General features: G+C 39.1%; 1 protein-coding gene and 1 long non-coding RNA gene across 6 annotated transcripts in view; one reads left to right on the top strand and one right to left on the bottom strand.

Moving 5' to 3' along the window:
* Positions 1-25,937, bottom strand: part of rapgef2b (Rap guanine nucleotide exchange factor 2b) — an 87,737-nt gene that overhangs the window by 51,533 nt on the left and 10,267 nt on the right. For all 5 annotated transcript variants that reach the window (XM_086084421.1, XM_086084424.1, XM_086084423.1 and 2 more), the window contains exons 2-4: positions 9,677-9,747; positions 8,023-8,079; positions 2,849-2,932 (exon numbers count right to left, since the gene is read on the bottom strand). In XM_086084421.1, the coding sequence (XP_085940547.1) occupies positions 2,849-2,932; positions 8,023-8,079; positions 9,677-9,747 (212 nt within the window). The remainder of the gene's footprint in view (positions 1-2,848; positions 2,933-8,022; positions 8,080-9,676; positions 9,748-25,937) is intronic.
* LOC147168813 (uncharacterized) lies at positions 10,129-12,290 on the top strand. Its single transcript, XR_015095920.1, has 3 exons — positions 10,129-10,243; positions 10,614-10,709; positions 12,251-12,290. It is a non-coding gene; the product is annotated as an uncharacterized LOC147168813 (long non-coding RNA).

The following is a 25,937-nucleotide window of genomic DNA, read 5'->3' as shown; positions in this document are numbered from 1 at the left end:
CAAAAAACATGTAACCAAAGCATGTGACAAATGTCCTCCCTTGTTTCACTATAGTTTTATAACGTGCACCCACTACTACTACAAAAAAAGTAAAAATTATGTTTAATCATGCCAGTGTGTCACGTTGTGGCAAAAAAAGTTCCACATAACATCCTTGTACAGTTGGCTCACCCTCCTACCGCAAAAAACCCTATAAGTAAAACAAAAAGTGAAAATAATAATGTTTAATCATGCCAGCATGATCAAAAGCACGTTCCATTTCACATGTTGGCGCAACCCCCTCTTTCCTAAAAACAGAACAAGTCAAAAAAACTTCAGTTTCAAGTCAACACATAATATTTATTCATGTCAACATGACCGATGCACTCATGCGCCACTATTTAGCCGCCTAGTACAGTTGGCGGATCCTGTCAAAACAAAACAAAAAGTCAAGCGTGTCTGCTGCGCACCATCATGTGTTTAATCATGTCAAAATATTTACTCCCAAGTGTCACTGCGTTGCTAAAAAAAAATACGCGCATCTTGGCGCAGGTGGCACGCACACCCATATGCCAACTATTTTTTTCCGCCTACACTTAAAAAGTGAATGTGCTGAAATGCAAATGAGTAAAATGATTGAGAAATGACAGAATAAAAACAAAAATGAAGAGTGTTCCTGGGTTGACGCATCACGACTGACAAGAACGGGTGTGAACTCCGCTAACCTTTACCCGAGCAGGTCATGGCGCAACATTCCTTGGCTGAGTTCCCGTAAGGCTGCCGATTCGTTTTTACTCGCCTAGACAGGAAGTGATGTTTTTTCTATGAATTAAAACCAGACCAGCACCAGTCAGCTGATAGCGGTGATAAAAGACAATAAATGTAGGAAGTGAAACCAGATAGAGAATGAGGGGAATGCTTTTCATCACTGCTACTTTGGTTAGACTTGTAAAACAAATTAGAAAATGTTTTACCTCTGTACTTGTGTGTTTTGAAAATTTTACATGCTTTCATGAAAGTAAAAATCTGTGGCTAAAATTGTTACTAAATGTACATGAAACAAGACATTGTGTACTAATCTTGCATTTGCACTTCATTTTTTAGGTTTGTTATTCAACTAACGTTTGGGAGGCGATCGGCAGGTAAAAAAATATGTTGTACTTTCCTAAAAAGAAGACAAACTATTAATACTGTACTTTCCAACAGACAAACTATTGACGTTGCACCTTCTTAACAAAGAAGACAAAGTACTGATGATGTACTTTCCCAAAAAGAAGACAAATTACTGATTTTACACTTTCTTTAAAGAACACAAACTGTTTTCACTAACCTAAAATGAAGACAAACTATTAATGTTGCACTTATAAAAAGACTGATGCCGCAGATTCCCAAAAAGAAGAAATGAGTGATGTTGCACTTTCTAAACAGAAGTCAAACGATCAATGTTGCACTAAAAAGAAAAACTATGTTGCACTCTTAAATACAAGTGAAACTATTGATGTTTTTACTTTCCCATAAACAGGACTGACCTCTCACGTTCCTGGAAAGAAGACAAACAGCTGACGATGTACTTTCCAAAAAAGAAGACATAAGTTTTACACTCTGCTAAAAAGATGATAAACTACTGATGGTGCACTTTAAAAAAAAATGTTTTTTTAAATAAAATAAAACTATTACTGTGCCTTTAAAAAAGGAGGAATGGCTAAATAGAAGATGACTGATGTTACAGTACTTTACTAAAAACACAACATATTGATGTTGTACTTTCCTAAAAAGAAGATAAAGTATTGATGTTGCACTAGCGTGAAGAGGGCCAACCAAGGACCTTTCACTTTCTTGACAAGACAAACCACTGATGGCTTAAACGTAGTGGGGATAATCGGCCTTGACCATAACTTAAGTGGCAAGTTATGTTATTTCAAAATGTGTAAAATTGCCCCTCTGTTAGTGTGGCGCGTACGTAATCGCGTTGTGAATGTGTGTCACCCACTTGTCAGGCTTGGCTTATCTGGGTTACGTTTGATGTCGCACTGGCCTCCGGGATAAACAAACTTTTTCGCTTAATGAGTCATTCATTGTCGGCCGGCTGCGCTGAGAGAGGGTGGATGAAGAAGAAACCCATCTGAAAGCCAACATGTCGTTAAAATCTCCACGAAGACGCCTTCGCTTGACTCAAACTTTTCGATTTCAATTCCAAAAACTATTTCGGCTCTGAGTTGTCATCCCGTTCCCTAGTCAAGGCATACAGACTTTTTTCCAGAGTTGTCAGAAGTGGGGGATTCCACTTGCCAATTTTGGCTAAATCTTCAAAAGACTCCGCTTATACTTCTTACCCTAGTTCAAGGGGCGATGTAATCAAAGGGCCACTTAGACGGAGTGGGGCTGCATGTTGCCCATCCATGCCCCAGTTATTAAAACTTTCTTTTGACTTAGTAGAATTGACAGAAAACTTTGCTGGCTTCAGGTACAACTGTAAGAATAAGCATCTAAAAAATGTACTAAATCTACTTGATTCAAAAACAATACCTGCAAATTGTCATCCTGTTTACTTGCACTTTCACCTAAACGGTAAAGTTTAAACTGGTTAGCATTCAAAACTTGTTCCTGCTTTCAACGCCCCCCACACGTTCATGTGAATCTCGAGAATGACCGGCGAGTGACTCCCGCCCTCTACCGGAACTGTGACCCGTCCGCTCGAGTGCTCTTTTGTGTGTTATGCAATGCAGAAAAAAGAAGAGATCGCCCACGTCGGTCAGTTAGCCCAACAAAAGCAGCGCTTTTCCCAACAATGCTAGAGGGTTAATTAGAAAAGACAGCCACTGTAAAAGAAGCACTAAGTGCCCACAAAACAAAATGGTGGACGACCTACCTGCTTCTTGGCAAGAACATGGACTCCTTGATGAACACGGAACCTGACAAAAGGATGTACCAGCAGCTTCCAATATCATCAGGGCTGCGAGAAGAGATTAAAAGACACACACACGGGGATTAGTGCAAATTCCGCCACAAAGGATCAAATACATATTCATTCATTGACCGCAATGTAGTACATAGGATGAATTCAAATGAAAAGGTAATTTTAACCCCCCCAGAAATTTACAGGGGAAAACTAATTATAGGACAAAACTATCAGATAGAAAAGAAATATTTGAAAGATAAAGATAAAGATATCAAAATATGAATAAAATACTTGAATACAAAATAAGAAAATAAAATAAAAAAAAATAGAATAGAAAAAAAATACAAAATAAGGCTAAAACATTAGAAAATGCTAAATATTTAAAAACGCCAATGTACAGGGAAAGAATAATTGGGGGGGGGGGATGGAAAAGCACCTTTTAAAATATTGAATAATATTAGAAAGAAACACAAAAACTAAATCAAAAGAACATCTTCTAATAAAAATAAGTGTGTGGGGGGGGGGGGGGTAAAAAGCATTACAAAACACAAAATAATTAAATTTCAAAATTTCAAAAACCTGAAAAATATAACCATAAAACCATAGTACAATGATTTGTAAAAAACTAAATATAAAAATAATACAAAAATGTGAGAAAAATAAAACCACAATTAAAATTCAATGGAAAAAATATTTTTGTGGCATCCTAAGTTATGTCTGACAAATTGCCCCCCCAAGTAATTTCGTTGTTTCGATTCATTGTCGACTATTCACTGACTGATGACTGATTCAGTCTTGTTCTCCGTTCATTTACAACATATTCACTGAGACACTAAGCTAGCAAGGAACTATAATAAAAATTTGAGGTGGTAATACAATTGATTGATTGAAGTGGGTAAAAACCGTGTCACGGAGTGCAGACGGGAGAACTGTGAATGAACCGCCGAGCCCGTCGCCATCCGCCCACATCCATTACAGCGCCCGAGGAGACGAGGAAGCACAGACGGGAGTAAACTCGCGGTGACCCGGTGTGATGACGCCGACGCCGCTGTTGGCTGGCGCAGTCTTTTGCAGATAATTGCCAAACAAATGCACACGCACTCTCCCGCCGGGAACATTTTGACAAGTTAATCTGCAGACTTTTCCAATTCAAAAGCGGCTCCTGCGGTGAACAACTACATTATTATTATTAGGGAAACGCCCAATAAGCAACTTGGACTGCATCTTTGGAAGAGTGTGTGCAAAGAGTGATAAGGAATTTGCAAGTGAATCTTTTTTTTGCGCCTTTTACAAACAATGGAACAATGGGAAACTTCACAGAGCAAGACTGTAGAAGACTTGTAGATTCACGTAAGGAAGGAAAGTGTTTGATGTATATGAAAATAAACAAATATTGTAAAATTTGGAACATTAGGGGAAAATACAAAGACAGAAAATGCACAAATATTAGAACTGAAAAAAAATCACCCAAATAAAAAGACAATATGATATACTGAAAAATACCACATAAACATTACAAAATAAATAAAAATTATGACAAATACAGAAGTATTAGAAAAAAAACACAGGCAGCAAAAAATAAAAAATTTATGGAAATTTATAAAAATACACAACCAGAAAAAAAACACTGAAGCATACAGTATTTCAATTTTAAAAAAAATACAATATGACAATATGCAAAATATCAGAAAATACACAAAATGGCCAACATAAAAAAATGTCAGACAAAAAAAAAGGAAAAATATCCTGGGAAAAACATGAATAGATGGAAGCATCATAGCCATAACTGGATCCCGGCGGCTGTGTGGAAGGGTGTTCCGCGATGCCGGGACAGAGTTGTAAAGCTTGCTAACTGACATTCACTTCTCAAACATGTTGCGTTGAAAGCAATTGTCGCAAGCGAACATGGCGACAGCTTGACTGAATTGGGTCACTTGTACGTGAAGAAGCGGCCAATGCGGAATGTCGGCCGGGGATGCACAGCTTTCTTTCAACTGACGCGATTGTATGCGATTGATTCATTGTATGCTTGGCGACAGCAGTGCAACTCCTCCACTCACAAATATGTCATCACTGAAAAAAAAAAGTTGTTTCTTTTGTACAACATCAAGTTTTATCTTTTTTTTTTTTTTTAATAGGAATTAGGAATATGTGCCATCAGTAGTTTCACTGAAGCAACCCCCTTCACTCCTAGCTGTTTTACTGGATTTTGACTGATTTTGCAAGGTCCACAGAATATTGTGTTCTATTGCAATAAAAACAAGCAACCTACCAAAATAAAGATTAGAGTCTCTTCTTTCATCAGGGGAAAAAATATTTGTATCTGTTTCCGTTTTGCAGCAATTAGCATTAGAATTATAGCTAAGTTTGATCATTATTCACAAATCTGTTTAAAACAGTTGGTGGAAAGAGCTTGTTGCAACATGGCACCAGTTGATCTCTTATACTCTGATGCCACCTGCTGGCCTTTTTTGTAATATTTACCATTGCGTCAAGCATTCTCTTCAGTTCAGAGGCTGCATCAAAGCCTTCTGTGTGCTCTAGCATAAAAAAAATTAATACAATTTTAAAACATATAAATACGTCTTTGGGATATAGAACATATAAGTTAATGTTGTGCTTATGTAACAGTAAAAGGTGACAGGTAAAAAAAAATACTCCAAAAATATGGTTATTAAAACGTATTATTTGTGATTGCTTTAAAAATCCGAGTGACCGTCACCTCGAAGTCATCCACTTTGGATTGAAGCAGCCATTTTGGACTCGTACGCCCAAATGAGTTCTCATCGAAAGCAGATATCCTAGACATACGGATGACACCAAACTGACAAGCTTTTTGGGCGAAGCACTCATCAACATTGATGAGCAGAATACAGAATAAATTGACCTTAAGACACTTGTTTTACCGATTGACACGAAATTTGGTGGGTGGACAAGTTAATCACACATTTTGACACATTTTGTTAAACGCATCAATTTTGAAAGTATTCCAAGGCTCGTACTTTACATCTAAGGAATTCGTCCAAATGAGTTCCAATCAAACAGACCGATGGGCTAGGCTAAAACGTAATAAATAATTTCATTTATTTTTCTGTTGTCAGGCTGCTGTTTCAAAAAACAAAAAAAAACTACGAAGTAAACAAAGCATCAAGAAATGTTGACGTCTGTTTGTATTTGGGTTGGACTGACAAGCTGGTGAGACGTTTGACAGGAGCGCTCCGGCGTCCGACGCGAACCAAAAGCTAAAAATATAACAAGGGGGAAAAAAGTTTGTTTGCGACGCTTTCACCATGAAAGGCACGCAGTGGAGTCTCAACGAGGGGACGCTGTCGTCAAACTAACTTTTTAGTGTTCGACAGCATCCACAAAAAGGAAAAGTCTATCGAGTAATGTTTGTTTGGGAAGCACTTTGAATGCACTGCAGCTACTTTTCCCCCAATCCCGTTCGTGGCTTGAAGAGGAACAACATGGCGGCAAGCTGAGGCCTATATTCACACAGACTTCCTGCAAAGGCTTTACACCTTAGGGGGTTCACCTTGCGAACGTCACATGTCTAAACTCAGAAAACAGGTGAGCTGTGATTGGTCATTGCTTAGCAACTGTGATGTCATTCTCAGTTGACAGCAAGTGGCAAAATGGCCACAATGGTCAAAAAGATCAGAAAGACGTTTCAAGGATTTCTTGTCACCTTCAATCAACATACTCATAACAGGCGCTTTAAAAGGGCTTTATTATCATTTGTGTGCTGCTGCACCAAACTCCACTTGCGCAAGGCAATGGCTGCCAGCTGGTGAGCTTGTAAACGACGACACTGAAGAGGTTAAAAGGCTGATCAGAAGATAGCAACCTCAAGTAAAAATGTGTCAGGTCAGCCTCTTATCTGTGAGAGCACTGTAATCTGCGGACGGTAAATCCTGCAGGGTTAAGGCTTTTTCGCAGTATAGGCACTTTTTCATAAGCTTCGGATTGTGTAAGTGTGTGTGTAAAAATGAGCACTTTCCCAACAATTATCCTGTCACTCAATGCTATAGATACCACTAGGGTTCTACGGGGTAGTTAACTGGGTCATATGTGTATGTCGTTCCATGTTATGTGATCTTTATTTTAATTTTTTTTTTTTTTTTAAAGGCCACCTTAATAAAGATCACACAATGGGACTCCTCCAAAGTGTAACGATTTAGACCTCCACCACACTTTGATGAAAAAAAAAAAATCGGAAGGATTAACGCCACACGTTTGGCATTTTCTTTGGCTTTATCAATAAAGTAAAAAAAAAACTGTGATAACGTTGAAATGGGAACGGAGGTTTACAGTGACGTAAAAACACATAAGTGAAATAAAATATGAACAAAATAAAAAATATAATAGAAAATTTTATTTCAATAAAAGTAAACGAAAATTAGTACATTTCAATATTGCTCATGAAAACGAGAAATCAATTCAATAGAAAATAAACTGAAACACAAAAAAATAATAATTTAAAAAGTTAAAAATATATACAAAATAAGCGGAAAATTCAACAAAATAAATACACCAAATAAAGGAATTTTTAGAAATGCATTAAAATAAACATAAAATAACTAAGAAAGAACATTTAAAAATGAATACATCTAACATCATATAAAAAATACATTTATTTTAAAAATGCATTAAAGAAATTAGCTACATAAAATATACAAACAAAAATAAACACATCCACAATAGGCAAATACATAAAAATAAAATTAATTAATTAAAATACAACAAAAGCATTCATTTAGATTAAATAGAATATTAATCAAGTAAAATAATACATAAAATAAAATGGGAAATAATTCAAACAAAACTATGCTGACTTGAAATCATACATGCAGTCGTGATCTAAAAAGATCCAAATAGGAAGTAAGCCGCCATCTTTCTTTGTTGATTTGGCCTGGAGAATAAACAACATGCACTTTCCTTTCACTTTTTAATCCAAAGGTGTTGCAACGCGCCAAACATTTTCAACGCAAAAGCAACAGCAAAAACCTACTTTAAGGTCATCATTGTTAATAAACCAGACAGAGGATGCGTGTAACCATTTTTAAGTTTACACTTATACAGCTCCATAAAAGTGTCACATTATTCAAACAACATCACAGTATCGTAGTCAAATTTGTACTTACTAGTAGAGCACTTCGTTGGCTTCGTGTCTTTCATAGCGCACCGTCTCGCACATGATCCTGCAGGTTCAAAAGATGATTTCAAAATCATTTACTCAAGGATTTTCCGGCATAATTACGGAGATGTGGCCACTTCCACCTAATTTTGGGCCGACGTGGGCTCTACTGCATCATTAAATTCATTATTTGAGCAGCATTGTGCACAAAATAATAATTATAAAAATAAAAAAAACTGTTGGAAGTCACTCTGAAAACAGTCAAAGAGCCACGAACCACAAATTTTCTTTCGTACTGCAAACGTGCCGGACAATTTTGTGAATGTTTAAACAGGTAAATATTAATTTTATGGTAGTTGGTATAAAAGGTATTCAGTAGAGGAGTTAACGCAAAACTAAAGTAAAATTGGAAAAAGTCCTGTTCGCCACAAATTACGGCTGAAGATCAACATACGCTCCATTGTTTTGTTTCTTTTTTTTCTTCCAGATTTTCTCAATAACTGAGCAAATTTTTCTGGCTCAAACAGTATGGAAGAAGTTTTTACATCAACCAACTCCCTTTTTTTTTTTATATTTCATATTTTTCAGGACAGAACTGTTTTTACATAATCCTTCCACATTTCTCAACCGATTTAAAACAAAATTTCCATTCTCAGATGATCATTTCTTGTATGTTAGCATAACTTCTGTTAGGAAGTTAGCATTCAAGCAATTCTCACAAGCTTGTGTGTGGGAAAAAACAACAACACACAAATACAAGATCTTTAACATAATCCTTTGGGTTAGTGTGATGTCTGACTGGAAAATGAGTGCTGGGAAGGGGTCAGTCACCGCGTGGAATGTTCCAGCTCACAGGTCATGTACTTTTTACATTGTTCCCTCAACGGGATAATCCACATGTATGCATACACACGAGGCATGCTGGAAACGCACTGGATGCCGGCAGTCACGTTTATTTCCCACACGGATATTTATCTATATATATTATAGTTATTTAAGAAAACAATGGGAAAGCCCGTGTGTAAGAGACTACATTTTTATTGTCATGCAGTTTTGCATAAATAATATCAAACCCTGTAATGGCATTATTAAGTCATTCACTCCCAGCCATTTTCACTGAAGCAACCCCCATTCGCTCCCGGCTGTTTTACTGGATTTTGACAGATTTTTCGAGGCCCACAGAATAGTGTGTTCTATTGCTATAAAAACATGGAACCTACTAAAAGAAATTAGCATTAGAATATAGCTAAGTTTCATCACTATTCACAAACGTGTTGAAAACACTGGCAAAGCGAGCTTGATGCAACATGGCCCTGGCTGATCTCTTATACTCTGCTGCCACTTGCTGGCCGTTTTTTGTAATAACTACGATTGCTTTAGGCGACCTCTTCAGGTCAGAATCTGCATCAAAACCTTCTGTATGCTCTTGCATAAAAAAACTAAACGTATAAATACGTTTTTGGGAGTGAAGGACAAAGTATTAAAAAACATATTTATAAGTTTTCGGGTTTGAATGAGTTTAGTATTAGTTGATCCCATCAGAATAAACTGTACTGACTTTGAATGAATCACGTATCCCTTTAACAGGTACATAGATCTTGTATCAAAAAATAAATAAATGTGCAGATTTTGAATTGAGTGTAGCAAAATGCAATGCCCACCTCAGCTGGTGCTCCCGCAGGTTGGACAAGGCCTCCATGCCGTGGAGGTAGGAGTAGACGATCTCCAGGTCCTGAGGAAAACACAGAAAATGCACATTAAAACTGCAGCGTGTGAAGATGTGGCCTAAAACTGAAAATGAATATTTTTAGATGATGCTTTGCATGGTTTCTTTTCGGTACACTTAGCATGACTAAGCACTTCTCCAGCAACCCCATGTGGAGACCAACACACATTCAGAGTGCTACAAGCAAACAAACCTTTGACTCAGAAACATTTACAAATGAAGCAACTGTAAGGCATTGGGGACCACTATATTATACTGGATGGGGGGGTGCACATATAAACTCCCCATTCAATGTCTTCATAAAAAGAACCAGTGAGTGCTGTTGGGATCGGATTCAAATGTGAGGTGAAAGGTCCACTGTGTGTTGATACACACTGGGGCACTGACCGCGTGTGTGGAAATGGTTGTGGTTACTGGGCTGCGCAATCAACGAGGGATGCAGCCATCGAATACTTTTAGAATCAAGCGTTCTACGGATAGTCCTATTGATTAAACCGTTCAGGTAAAACTGATTTCATATGCATACCATAGTGTATTTGATACATAAATTTTACTGCTGGATTCTGTAAAAAAAAAAAAAAAAAAATTAAAAAAAGGAAAGGCGAATAAATGTGGTTAATTTAGCAGAATCTCTAAGTAAAAGCGTTAATACAGAGACCATGTCCTGCCCAAGTGATGCTATTTTATCCTTCCCTGCTGAAAGCAATTCATGTTGTAATAATTCTTCAGAAGGAAGCAAAAGGTAAAGCCCCGCCTTTCGGGTTTGGCTGCAATGAAGTCAACAGTGTGAGAAATTCCTTCATTCCGGAGGGCTCGCTTACATCACACACTCCCCAACATTCCCACTACTAAACTGAACCTTATGTCCACAGTGCAGCTCATCGGGCGCCAGGTTCAGTCAGCTGCTGCCATCTGCTGGCACACAGAGCAACTTCACCCTTGAGCATGACTACAATGAATGAGACGTGGTGATGAGAATCTACATTGTCAACTTACATTTTCTCTATAAATGTTGATTTGTTTGGATAGATTTCATGCTAATCATGGAAGTTCACTAATTTTGTGACATTTCTAGCATATGGAATTTGTTTTGAGTAAATGCAATGCTATTTCTGCAAATTTCTGGATGCTGCAAGACTACAAAATGGCACAATAACATTTAAATTTGTCCATTAATGGGTGGATCAAATTGACCGAAGGTCAATGAGTCGCAACAACAATGTGCAATAATTGACCGTTTCATAATCATATCGTTTAAGTGTATATGAATGATGGCGCACCAGTAAAATATCAAGCCAATAGTGTTCCCCACATTAGTTTTGGGCCACAATTAAAAACTGAATCATAGAAATATGACTTTTTTCTCTCGTTCCAGAAATTAAGATGCTTAATATAGAGGAATAAAGTCCTTCATTTGGTGGAAGGAGGGGGGGGGGGGGTGTAATTAAGCCCTGTTTTTTCCTTCCTTAAATCAGTGTAAAATTATAAGTAAAAGTCATAATATTACATTTAAAGTAAGGTTTAGAAAAAAAAATGATTATCTGGCTTTCCCTCTTAGGGGTCAATAAAAGTTATCTGTACTTGAATAATTTTAATATCATAAATATTCTGACTTCATCATTGAAAAATACAATTTTATACTTGCAAACATACAACTTTATGCCCTTATATCCATCACTCCTTTCTCTTGCCAAGATTATGACTTTTAGGATAGGCAAGATAACCTTTGTGGGCAAATAAGCTATTTTTCTCTTATTTCTTGCCCAACTTTATCCTCATAACATTAAAACTGTAAACCCCCGGACTCCAAAAAGCTGACAACTCCTGCATTAAAGCATATTGATGCAAATTTACTCATCCCTAATCCCGGCGCTGCAATGTGATTGTGATCGAAAATGGAGTCCACTAGATGGCAGCCTCGGCCAGTTACATGACAATGAATGGCCTCCACCGGCATTCAAGCAAGCAAAGGGAGCAGAAATATGCCAAACCATCAATTATGGCTTAGCTCTCCAATAGCTTTCAGATTGGTTGTATGGAAAGAATGTAAAGGAGACCAGCTTTTCCACTGCCAACATTGCCCTTTTTTCTTTTCCTTAGCTGTCAGAGCGACACGCTCCCCGCAAATGAAGCTTGTAAATATTTGCTGTGGTGAGAACGCATGAGTGCAGCCAGGATGTGAGCATGTGTAGGAAAACGTCCTTCAAACTACAACTAAGACAAACATAAATATGAACATGTTTCTTGTCAAAACAGAAAAATTAAAATCCACATTGTTTGTCCGCAAAAAGTTGATCAATACCGGCTTCGGCGGAAGCCAACAGAAGCTAATGTAGCATGCGACATCTTCACTCAAGATGCTCCAATGTTTTTTTAATCAATTTGTCCACAAAAAGTTGTTCAGCTAAGAGTGTTGGGGGCAAGAATGTCATCAGTGACCTAAAAATCCAAAACACACCATCTAATCGCCCTTCCCCCTTTGCTTCCTTTCCCAAACTAATCCTTCCAGGAATACAGGTGGTCCCCACGAGAGGAAAAGAACATTCCAGGATTCCGATGCGGATCAGACCTCAACCCTGACATGGATCAGGCATAATCATCTATATATAAGCATCTATATTTTTGTTTATGCTGGCCTTTCATTGAAATGAATTGAAATAGAATTGATCCCTTCTTCTGTGACGGCGATTAGTGGTTGGGAAACTATCTCAATTCTCAACTGTGCATTGGTGCCAACAACAATTGACGATTTTGAAAATTATTTAATTGCGATTGTTTTTCCTCATAATCACTTTAATATGATTTTTGTCCTCTTTCGCAGACAAGCAATAAATTACTCTTTAGCACAATGAACATCAGATTTATTATACATAAATGTTCTGGTCTTTTAGGCTAGTAAAATTAATAACTCATTCAACACCCAGCCATTTTCACGGAAGCAACCCCCTTCGCTCCCTCCCGGCTGTTTTACTGGAATTTGACTGATTTTGCAAAGCCCACAGAATATTGTGTTCTAATTGCTATAAAAACATGGAACCTACCAAAAGAAAGATTAGAGTCTCTTCCTTCATCAGGATAAAAAAGCATATTTGTATGTGTTTCCGTTTTGCAGCAATTAGCATTAGAATATAGCTAAGTTTCATCATTATTCACAAACCTGTTGAAAACACTGGAAAAAAGAGCTTGTTGCAACATGGCCCTGGTTGATCTCTCATGCTCTGTTGCCAATTTTTTGTAATTACTACCATTGCTTCACCCGTTTTTTGCAGTTCAGAGGCTGCATCAAAGCCTTCCATATGCTCTAGCATAAAAAACAAAAACGCATAAATACGTCTTTGGGACACTTAAAACATTTAAAATAGAACATGTTTATATGTTTTTGGGAGCAAATGCGTTAAAGACAGTTTACCCACTTCACTGTTCAGTGTTCACTTAATAAACAATTTGACTTGCACTTTTTTAAGCATTCACTCCGAAAATGTCATTAAAAAAAAGTGTAGCATAAACATTAAGTCACAAGTCAGCAACAATTATTTAAACAAATCTGTGGCTTTACCACTTCAAATTTTCATGCTTCATGAAACAATGCCATGTAAACATGTGGACTGCATTACATAAGCACTGAAGTTATGTAGACTGACAGAAATAAAGCCCCTCCCCCCCCACCCCCCACCCCCGAAATGCCACCAAGACGCTACTTTTGTCTGATGTCCTTGACAACTTCCACCAATGCAACGCTACGCGTCATCAGTTACCATTGTGAGTGTGTTGCATTGCAGCATTTCCTCTTCAGGGGCGCAAACAATGGAATGCATCGGCCTCAGTGTTGGGAAGGTCCACACCAGTATTGTGCACTCCCGCTTTCCAGACATTATGTAAGAATGCAGCATTGAGTGGCAAAGTATTCAAAGGCAGGGAAGAATATGTGAAACCTCAGCTCAGTGAGCATCTACACATTTTGGTAGGTACTAATGAGGGGAGAAAGGTGACGGGGGAAAATAACATCAAACATCGAGTAAGCAGTGTAAAAGATACTTTGCTATCTTTGGCAATCGATACCGAGAAGGCTCATTTCCTCTATTGTGTGTGTTAAACGAAGAGCCGACCTGCCCTCTACTATAAAGGTGAAAAACTGCTGGTGTTATCTGGGACCACCACGAGGGTCTGCCGGCATAGATTACACAAGATTTCCCATTGACTGCGGCCCCGATGGTCAATCCATGTATTCATTCAGGCTTAAGGCTGAGGACAGATAGCAAGCAGCTGCCCATGCATCTTTCAGTCAGCAGAGACAAGAATCCAACAAAGGCTTTCAACAAGAATGGAGCCATTGGACCTGAGGGTTACAATTTGTAATGTATACTTAGATACTTGTCTTATACTTAGACTGATTACTACAGCTAGTGGGTGTCTAGTCTGAATTTAAATGCCATTGGTACAGCCTCGAAATCAAACAATGCCATAGAGCTGTAAAAATGTAATCGGATAATCGACAAGTAGTCAAATTAAATCGACAACTATTTTAATATTCACGTAATTGTTTGGAGCCATTAATTTATTTTTTTTAATTGTCCAAATCCTCTGATTTCAGCATATCAAAAGTAACTGAGGAATGAATATCTTCTGTGTTTAATCAAAATAAGACATTTGCAAACATTCTGGTTTTACCGAACCGGTAACATAGTACAACATCAACCCCCCTTTTTTAATCACTATACAAAAACGAAGTACGAAATAAACATCTATCACTGGTTACTAAACAGTCATCAGGGAAAAAAATACTTTTGTAATGCAGTGTTCCCTCGCCATAACGGTTACGCGGTTTTCGCAACCTCTGTGTTTTGCAGATTTTTTTGTTGTTGCAATTTTGCATGCGATTTTCTTTTTTCTTTTTTTTTCAGTAATGTACTTATTTTATAAAAAATTATGAAGATTTGAACATTGTAAATGCCTCAATGAGAAAAGTGTATCAACTGTTTGGTGAGTTTTAGAGCCTTAAAAATGTATAATAAAAGTAAAACATAAAGCAAACTACTTTGCGGATTTCATTTATTGCAGGTATTTTTTTGGAGCCTACCAGCGGAAAAATGAGGAAACTGTACACTTTAACGCAAAATCAAGATGAAACTTGATTAGTTGATTAATCGATAGATTAATCGATTCTAAAAATGTTTGATAGTGACAGCACTACAATAGCCTCGTGTTTACATGGCGACTTTTTAGTTGTTCCGATTGAAATCATTTTGAATAAAGATCTCTGCTTAGGAGCAACTTTTTTATCTGGAAAATAGGGTTACATGCTGCTATTGAATTTTTTTTTTTTTATGACTTGGTTGGATAAAAAACTATATATATTATTAAATAACAATGCCAATACAAAATATGCAAATAAGGTGTCAACATTTTTGTCTATTTAGGGGTTGCAATGTGTCGAATCTGTGCCTTTCAAAGTATGTGTCTTCAGAAGGTTTCAGAAATGGCTGAGTGCGTTTGTGGTTCACGATTCACAAATTACCTTTCACACACACAAAAAAAATGCTTCTGGTGTTTTGCAGGTATCATAAAAGCACTTTGTACTTTTGTAGAGGCAATTATCTCACCTAGAAACATCCAAAGATTGTGCTAAATGAGGAAACTTCTAATGGAAAGCCAGAAAGAAGAGAGGGGGAACGGAAGAACACCCCACAGCGAGACAAACTTGTCAATTAAGGGTTTATGACGAGTGAAAATGTGTTAATTGTGCAGTGTGACAGTTTTGCCGGGTGAAATCGCTTCAGTCGGCCATTTGCTAATTACCGTCGCGCGCAGCTGAGTTTGAAAACAAAAAGCTATCCATGACAATGTGTCCGATCAAGTGCGAAGAAAAACATGTCTCAAGAAAGTGGCAACCTTTGTCTTGAGTCGCTTACGGCGTTGAACCCTGCCGCTACACAAAGGTGTTAAGCGATGCTCTGATTGCGCCACTTCCGAGGATTTGTTCCGTTTTGGAGGGGAAAAGAAATTGCTGGGAAAAGCACAAATTAATCCCCCGAGCGAGGACGGCCTAGTTTGTGTGACAATTGCTCACTTGTCAACCATAAAGGTGGGGGATTCATGCCTTTTTACGCCATATCCTGACCCGCTTAACTTTTACGGCGACAATGTGCTAGGCAAAAATGGCGATGGCGTGAATTGATAATCAAGGTCAACTTTCACACATAATTTGCTTTAGTATTGTAAGAATTTTTACTATATTTCCTTTCAATTTGGCATATTAACAATTTACAAATATGCCATATATTGACCATAACCAATTAAAGTGATTTTTAATGTCACGTGGTTTGTTTAGGAAATGTAGTCAAATGCCCATCCCTAAAGAAGTCCAGCACGACATTAGCATGACATATCAATAGTCAGGTTTCCATCTAAATGTTTAGATTTTTTTGAAGCATATTTACTGAAAATGCACAAAACAGACATGCGACTTATGCCCGTTCCCATCTGTTCTTCTTTTGCGAATATTGAGAGGAGCCTCCGCCGCTGTAGGTGGCGGTATACACCATAGAGATGTGATCCACCGGTAATTTAAAAGAAGAAGAATAACAGGAAGCGATCTTTGTTGTTCAATCCTAAAAACAAAGGACTGTCAAAATGCTGAGTCTGGTTGGAATGGCCACTTCAACCAGAGTACAACGCACCAAGAATTTTGAAAATCGGACTATGGGTCCCGTAGATTTTCTTTTTGTGCGTATGTTGTTGGGGGGAAAAAATGGCCGTTCTAGAGAACGTTTTTGTGTTGTATCTGGCCAAAAACATCCTCAAATGGTAATGGTGTAAATGGTAAAAAAAAAAATTGTACAACTTGTTTTTTTCTCAAAGTTCTCATCTGATTTGGTTCAAAATTTCCTCCAATTACTCGCAGAGGCCAAAATTCTGAGACGGAGCAGTGAAAAATCTACAAAGAGGCAGTTATTTGTCACATTTCTATTCTAACAATTTTTTTTGCCAATGACAAAATGTGACTTGTCCTTGGTGGAGGAAAAACTCTCAAATGAACTGCAGGGAAATTCCTTTGAAGTGTTGACCTCCTCCACGGTTGCTTTGAAAGCCTCCCCTGTTAAGAGTTGCTGTGGTATTTCTTAGTAGGATCCTGTTACGAGGGACAGCGGAGGAGAGAGGCCATTTTGGGTGTTGAGGCTCACATTCCTCACATGACAGTGGGCCAGATAACGTCTTAAAGGGGGGGGGGGGGGACCCACACAACCATACGCGGGACCACCTCAGCGACTCGTAAAAAGACATGTCAGCAAGTCGGGTCACGCAAATGCAAAGTCTTATCCGCGCTGCTGTTGAGTTTGGTTGATTCAAACTGGAGTCAACGTTCGCGTGCCAATCAGTATTTTAGACCCCCCCCAAATAATCCAACTGATATGACCTACGAAAATCTACATTTTAAATGTGCTCCACCATTTTGAATATGAGATTAGAAATAGTGTCTTGATATTTCAAGAAAATGAAAGAAAACTAGAATTTTTTTTTTTAAAGAAAATGCCTTAATATCGTGATATAAACACTGCACCGTTTTGCGACTGGAGACGACTAAATGAATACGTCCCGCTGCAAGGCAAAAGGCGCACGTTCCCTAAATACATGTTCTGGTCTTCTGGCACGGAATGAAATGTCTCGTCGATATCAATGCAATTAGCAGCTTTTAACGGCCTCCGCTGGAGCCATCTTAACAAGGTAAACGGACTGGTGGGCCGCCAGGCGGTCGGCGTTGAGGGTCTGAAGGTCATCCTCTAATGACAATATATCGCAGTAAATTGTCAGCTCAGCGCGCAGAGTGCAGCGACGGCACTTTATTCCAAATGTCATACACCTCCAGCCACCGTATGTGTGTATGAGTGTCTTTGTTTGTGCATTCCCCTGTTAGCAGTTGTCCTTGAGTCTCTATTGACAAGATGGTGTCGGGTATTTTTATCCATTAGAGCAGGTGGCGGCGAGGCAGGCGGTGGCAAGGTCACGACGTTACAATGTCTGCGGTGTTTAGGGAAGTGTGGTGAGGTTTGCAAGTCAGTTGTGTTTATGGATAAAGGGTTTATCTACGAAAGCGCATGACTGTTGCCAAACAGTAATTTCTTCCCCTTTTTTTAAAAAAAAAAGAAATGCTGGGATTCACCTTGCACAACCAATAATGAACATTGTACTTCAAACTAATAAAAAAAAAAAAAAAGAGGATTAAGGGATGGCAAACAATAATACAACAGTAAATGGTGCAATGTTTACATAAAAACATAATTGTTACGGGAATAAAGTCATATAATAAGGAAAAATGGAAATAAGCTGTGGAAGCCGTAAAAATACAAGAAAAAAGTTTCACATTACGAGGAAAATATTACAAGAATTAAAGTCATAACATTACGAAAATAGTCATAATTTTAAGAGAACATTTTCACGTTTTGTCATGTTACAAGAATAAAGTCACGTTATGAAAATAAAGTTATAACGTTACGAGAAAAAGCCCACAATAGGAGAAGAAAAAAAGCCAAAATGTTACAAGAATTGTTATGTAAATAGTGCTTGAACACAGCTGCGTTACAAGATGTAAACCCATCATTAATTAAGTCCTAACCTTGCGGGAATGACGTCATGTTATGCGAACAAATCATGGTACGAGAGAAAAAAAAAACTTTGCAATTATTAGATTAAGATCATAATATTACAAGAATACATATCTTTAAGTCAAAAGGAAAAAAAGAACGTAATGCAACATGGCAATATCATTTTTCCCACCCCATCTGCAACCATGTTGGCTCAGGTTGGTCAACCCTGTCCTGAACGAATGCGGTCAGAGTTCAGAGTTTTGCTTCTATTGTGGTGCTGCAGGCTTTTTATTCTGCAGCCGTTGGACTCCTCCCAGTTGAGTTAATTGGACAAATGAGGAAGGGGGGGTTCTGGGGATTTCGGCCCGAGATTAAAGCACATCCGTGTCCTGTCTTATTCTGAAAGCCACTTTTATTCATGGCTATTTTTGCTTTGAATTGATCTTCATAGATCGCTGTGTAACTTTTGTGACGATGGTGAGGCTTTTGTTTGAGCCAGACGGAGCGCATCTCATCAGGCCGGACGGCTCGGCTTTGTTCTCCTGCGGCGACGACTAAGTTTAGTTAATGACGGGTGGCCGAGGGACCGCCCACCCCCCCCCCACCCTTTTGTGTTCAATACTGAAGCCTCATCCAACATGCTTACAGCTAATACGAGGCAGTTTTTTTTTTTTACTCTATATGTATCGTTTATACGTTCTGTTTTAAATATTACCATGGTCCCAAAAACATATTTATACGTTTTTGTAATGCTAGAGCATACAGAAGGCTTTGATGCAGCCTCTGAACTGAAGAGGGATGCTTGAAGAATGGTAGTTACTACAGAAAAAAAGGCCAGCAGGTGGCAGCAGAGTATAAGAGATCAACCAAGGGCCATTTAGCAACAAGCTGTTTTCCCCACTGTTTTAAACTGATTTGTGATTAATGATGAAACTTAGCTATATTCTAATGCTAATTGCTGCAAAACGCAAACAGACAGAAATAAACTTTTTATTCTTGATGAAAAAAAACCCCTCTAATCTTTCTTTTGGTAGGTTACATGTTTTTATAGCAATAGAACACAATATTCTGTGGGCCTTGCAAAATCAGTCAAAATCCAGTAAAACAGCCGGGGGCAAAGGGGGTTACTTCAGTGAAAATGGCTGGTAGTGAATGAGTTAATTGGTTAGAAAATTATTTACTACAAATAATCGCTGCCCATCCATCAATGCTAGCGAAGTACATTGACAAGCAGAACAATTAATACTTTTACACTGTATGGCAAAATATATCATCAGTGCGTGTTGTTGGCTGTTCATAGGTTAGCCAGTCTGCGTGTTGAATGCCAAAAGCAGTTGTGACTGGCTCTAGCAGCTCTTGAATGAAGTAAGACAGTTCATATACATTTTTTCTGGGTTGCGTTAAATGCCCTGAAATGTCTACAATGGCATTTTCCCTTGTATTCCTTCCAGCATATGCTGATTATACGCTATTAGCTGTAGCCGTGTTCAGCACATGTGGTCTGTGCAGAAACCAGCGTTGGGGTCGGGGGTCCAGCAGTCTGCGGTCAGTAAGGCTGTGGTCTGAGTGGTGGGTTTATGGCGCGACACATCGGTTTTACGGCGTCTACATCAGTGCTAAACCGTAGAAGTCTGCATGCAAATGATCAGAATGGAACCACAGCTGCCTCAATTTTTTACAAAAAGGCGGACGGATGCCGGCTCTATCGGGATGGTGTAAAAGGCTTTAGCTGTTAGATATTAGCCACGTCCCATTGGGGCGGATGCTTTTCTGCTAGCAAGCCCAAGTAGGTGCCGCTGTTAAGCTCATTCACATGCCTCCCTGATTCCTGTACCAGGCCATCGCCACGCCGACCAGCTGCTTCACCTCACTGGGAAATAATCCAACAACCACTCTCCCCTTCCCAGTGTCTTTAAATTGTGTTAGCGGCAGCTAAGTTATTCCGCTAGCTGTCGTTTACTTCCTGTTAATACAACAGCTGCGTGTTGTCTTGATGAACAGGTGCATGTGTAATTCAAGATTTCGGCAGGACCAGTGAGAGCTAAACCCGTCGAGTTGGTACTTAAGCACTTAATGTCAATAAGGAGGCTAATTAGCTTTGTGTACTGCCCGCCAGCTCCATTTGACCTAGTACCAACCCTAACCAACATTAGTGGACTTTTTGTTTCTTCTGATGTTGTATTCATGTCAAAAACATAACCATGAGAATAAAGTGAGTTTTACTTTTTGGGAGGGGTGGGGGGTGGGGGGGGGGGGCTCAAAATCTTTCGAGCTATTACTTAGAAAAGCTATTTAAATGTTTGGGGGTTGATGTTAGCAAGCTAGATGACGTGAGATGGTGCCAAAGAAATAGTTTTATATTACACAGGTAACTTTCAGAAAAGAATGGAGATTTTGTTTAGGGGGAAGCACAGACTATTTTGCAAGTAGCCTATCGTGAATATATATATTAACACTAGTGTTGTTCCGATACCGATACTGGTATCGGCAGAGGCCCCGATAATGCATTAAAACAGTGGTATCGGTATTGGTGAATACTAGCAAGTAACTTGTTGATACCATTAATTCTGACACTATTATAGAATTTTGGATGCAGCATCTTGTGTCTTGCTCTTGCACAACATTCACTGATGTGTGACATGTTCACTGCATGCCGAGCTAAGATATCCTATTGGCCCTTGAATGCTCTAAGGCAGGACATGTTGAGAAAAAAAAAACTAACTTCGATATCGGTATGATATCGGCATCGGCCGATACTGCAAAGCTGGGTATCGGAATCGGTACCGGGGCCCGAAAAAACGGTATCGGAACAACACTAAAAAACACTACACATTAGATAGAATTTTATGGAGTTGCAGTTAGCTCCCGTGGTTTACAGGGTTTTTCCTGTGTTAGGAGGCAGCAACGACTTTTAACTGCAGTTGCATTGTTGCGCCATTATGGAGGTGCTATATCAACAGCAGCTCACCGGAAAGACCTGAAGCAACAACCGAAGAAGAAACAGCTTTCTTTTTTTTAAAACTTTAATGTACCGAAAAAGAAACGGATCATGGAGCAACCGTTGCACACGCCCATTTCCTGGTTGTGACGCGCTCCAGCCATCGCTTAAGTCATAAAAACAGTATATAAAATAAACATGATAGTGTTTTACAACAATGCTGAACTATATTTACAATTTAGTATGTACGAGTGATGAATTTTTAATGATTGTAGTTAAAATGGCAACAATTAGTGGCAACTTTGCATTCATATAATTTCTCATTTCTAGTCCCTGATTGTAAAATGGCTGCAGGAGGGCGGCCGATAATGGTATATAGGTCACCGCCGCGAGTACCGACACCTTAAAATACCTGGTATCGGTAGTCACCCATCATAGTCAGGATTATACTACCTCTGCCTCATTTTGAGCCAGGAACTTTGTATTGCTTGCACTTATAGTGCGATATGTGGATACATCAGATGTCCTGATTTGCCCTCGTCGTTCGTTTGTCTAAGCCTGTGTGAAATATTCATGCTATTCCACCGTCTTTTAAATCTATGCCGCCTCGGCCGTGCTCTCTCCAGTAATAATTAATTCTATCATTACAATGCGACTCCTGGAGGTTGCTAGGCAACAAGCTGCTTTCACTACGGCGGGCCGGCCACATTCCATTTGTTGGCACATTTACATGATTGAATTCACGCTCGTCCATTCACAAAAAGTAGCTGACATTTGGGTAGTTCACTTCTACACAGTGAAGTATTTGTTGTAAATAATCAAAGAGAGTGGGGGGCGTTGGGGGGAGCAAAGTATCAAACTACTAAAAAAAAAAGGCCTGTAAATGTAATTGCTAACTTGTGATCAACCATCTGCCTGTGTGAGGTGTGGCTCATTATCTTTACTTTCACTATTATTAAATGTAAAACACGCGTGACAATTATGTTATGCTTGAGGGTTTGTTCCATTGGCATCGACAAAGGTGAATCAACTTGGTTAATAAACAGTTGTCAGGAAAAGAATGGTTTGGAATACACTTAAATGCAAAATCAAATTGAATCATCGAATTTGAAAGCCGGTAAACAGGCAGGCCAAATGTAATCCCTACGTTTTATGTCGGCACATTACACACGGAATAGGAAAAGCCATCTTTGATTGTCAGTGTGAAAGGGGCTTGTGATTCAGTTTGTCATTTTATATAAATCGTATTGCCGCAGGGGGGCATTTGCATGTTTAAAACCATTTTTTTGCAGCGCAACAGCAATCCCCCGAGCTGATTCGGTTTCTGCGGGAATTGCAGTTTCTTCGTTTTTAACAAGGTGCTAAATTCCTTGACGCTTCCTCGTGTCGGGACTTCTGCCGTTCCTCAGCGAGGTTTCCTGTTTACAGAGTTGCACACATCCCGCTCGGGGGTCCTTCCCGTCCCGGCTCGGGAAAACAAGAATGCCTGGGCCGAAGACGGACGAGGGGTTTGAGGTAACATCCTCAGGATGTTGCACAAAAGGATCGCAAGGGGATGGTGGGGCCATTGCGGTCAATTAGCTGCACTTCGTATGGCAACTTTGATATCTTGGTACAATATGTACACTACACGCAACTGCAACAACAATACTATAACTAGGACTGGGTAATGGGGCTTAAAATTTAATTGGGTTTCCGATTGTATTCAATTTCTAAAACAAAATTTATGTTTTTTTCCCCCCCTCAATGGGATTTGCAATTTACGACACAACAAAATCGTCTTTACAAAGGTAACTTGAAGCGATCGATAAATTCAAATCAGCCAGCACGAACTGCTGTTACTCCTCCAAATTATGGCTTTTACCCGAAAACTACCCATACAGTATATTAAGCTTGAGGCTTTATTTAAGCATAGTTACCGCAGCTAATACATTTTCAGGGTAAAAGCTATTATTCCTGGCATCGCCGCCGTGTAATTGGCCTGAGCTTAAGTGGTTCTGACGAGCAGAAGCTGGCCGCAACAGGGGCGTCATTGTGTCGGGTGCGCATCGCACAGGCTGGTTGATTCAAGGCATCTTTCCCTCCAATTTCAGTCACATTTCGGCTGGCCATTTAGCTCCCTAATAGCGCTGCCACAGGGCATTCCGACCAACGCCAGACACTGTATTTCTCCTATAATATGCCTCCCTTTAAAACCCCATCTGTAAATACCAGAATTTATAAACACAATTGTTTCACGGGTTAACTGCTGCTCTGTTGATAACCAAAACAGCAGCACCTACACAGAGCATATCTGTCTGCCAGCTGTTTCTCCAAATTCGTCTATTGTCATTTAGTTTTAATTAAAAGTGAGCCTTCACAATAAATTCCAACGGTTGCTCCAAAATGGTGTCCATATTTATGTTCCAAAACTGCCTCCTCTGCCTCGTTTCCACATTTCTCCATAACAGTCCTTTTTATTTAGTATTAAAGACCACCTTCACATTAAATTCAAACGTGCAGTTGCTTCATAATATTACCTTCATCCATGATTGTGTTCCTTACCGTATTCGTATTCGCATAATTTTCTCCCATTTCTTGCAGATTCTTCGCATTTCTCCTCAAGACTATATTTCGTTTGAAACTCTATTGTACAGTAAATTCCAACAGCGTATTTATGTAGCACAATTTATGTGTTCAGTCTATTCTGCTGTATTTCTTGCAAATTGTCCGCACATTTCCGAAACAGTCTCTTATTTTGTTTGAAACTCAACTTTTTGGGGAACTACTTCAATTACTTTTTACACTTCTGCTGCATTTCTTGCCATTAGTCCATACCGATACTTATTGTTATCTGTGCCGATACCAGCCTTAAGTTAAGGTATATGCACCAGCCTTATATATGCTGACCTCTAGTGGCAGTATGAACAGTAACTAAAAATTAGAAGTAGAATTTTTTGAGCCCGATGCAGATACCGATTTTTGGCACATAAAAATTACAGATTAATAGGACGATTAAAACATATAATGCATAACCCCTGCACCCCTAAATGCATTTCAGTTTGTGTAAATTATATGCTGATTTTCACTAATTATGGACCAGTCTGGTCCCTCTTCCTTGCAAATAGCAGGTATCAGCTGTTATCGGTATCTGTGACTACTGAAGTATTTGAGTTCTTGTATTGGTATCGGTTTGAAATAATTTTGTACTGAATATCCACAGTTTTTTTTTTTCACTTTGTTTTAACCTCAATGTAATAATAAATAAACGCAAACTAATAAACACAAATGGATTATTTGCACCAAGCATCATGTTAAGACACTGGTGAGGAGAACTCAAGATTCTTCCCCATTGCATCGCTTATTGTCGGATTAGCAAGCGTACGTCCGCGCTGATCCTTTTCCTTTCCAAACAAAACGCTAACCACATGATTGAATGGCGGCAGGAAAGCACACACTTCCTCAAGTATATTACACAAACCCTCCAAAGAAAAGTGCTAATAAAGCATTATGCAAGCCTCTTCTTGATACTTTGCTCTGCCTAGCGTACACTTGCTTGCTTTCCAAATGGAGATTGAGATGATTAATGACGGGGTTAGTTGCAGCAGGAACAGGTTAAGTGAGGAGGAAACATGCAGCCAGATGGGAGAACGTAAGGTCGACCGAGGCAAATGTCAATTCGAGCAAAATCGGAGGTGAGCAATTGGCTAAGGGGAATTGCACTACTGCATGGACAAAGTCAAATACACATTTTGAAATATTCTTTGGTGTGAATGAAGAATCCTGCCAATCAAGACCAAATAAAGTTTGTTTGTCTGAAACATTTAACTTTTTAACGGTTGAAGACTTTCCAAAGCGTGTCGTACGGCATAAATGGGTACTTGCCAGAGGCTGAATGGCGCAGTATTAGTTCTCAGATTTTGGATAGAGTGCAAGGCAGTTACATTTCCTGTCCCTTGCTTAATTATTAGTTTGGGAACTTGGTGCCGAAAAATCCAGATCCGAATATATGTACCGTTACAACCCTAGTGGACGCGGCTCTTTTTTAACCCAGAGCTAGGAAAATACCCGTACGCATGGGGAAATGGCCTGTGTGGTGCCAAGTCTTCCCAACAAGCAGGAAGAATCCGGTCACGTTGAGTCATTGTCCATTTTCCCCATTTCCTTTTGAGCAATGGAAGACTACAGCGTACAAAAAAAACGTGACCAAGCAAACCCTAAACGGTCAATTACCTAGATAACGTTTCACCGCGACAGATCTCATCAAGCAATCTGCTCCACTGCATCCAGTAGGTGGAACGACACTATTTCTCTCACAAGGAGACAATAGCTTTATTTTTAGCCTTTCAGTGTGTAAAGATGACCAGCTGGTTTTGGAATCCTGCCGCCTGGTTTTGGAATCCTGCCGCCTGGTTTTGGGCGCATGAGGTGAGTCATCACCTGGCGAGCATGACTGGAGAGGGTGCTCACAAAAGTCAACTTTATGACTTATGTAAGTAGATGCAATTGTTGACTGCGCAGGGAAAGCCGCCTCTGACTTGCACTGAACGCGATCCATCACCCAAGAAGTTTTCAAGAATATTTATTAAAAATATATTTAGAAAGAAAAAATATAAAGTGTCGGGACCGGCTATACCGCATGTAACATTGGTTTGCCGTCACTCACTTGTGGATCGTGAGGCTAGAGGAGACGTAGT

This window comes from Leptonotus elevatus, chromosome 9 (genome assembly GCF_054856555.1).
Source record: "Leptonotus elevatus isolate MCC_2025b chromosome 9, RoL_Lele_1.0, whole genome shotgun sequence".
NCBI classification, from domain to species: Eukaryota; Metazoa; Chordata; class Actinopteri; order Syngnathiformes; family Syngnathidae; genus Leptonotus; species Leptonotus elevatus.
Note: the sequence above shows the minus strand (reverse complement) of the source record. Positions and strands in the feature narration are given on the sequence as shown.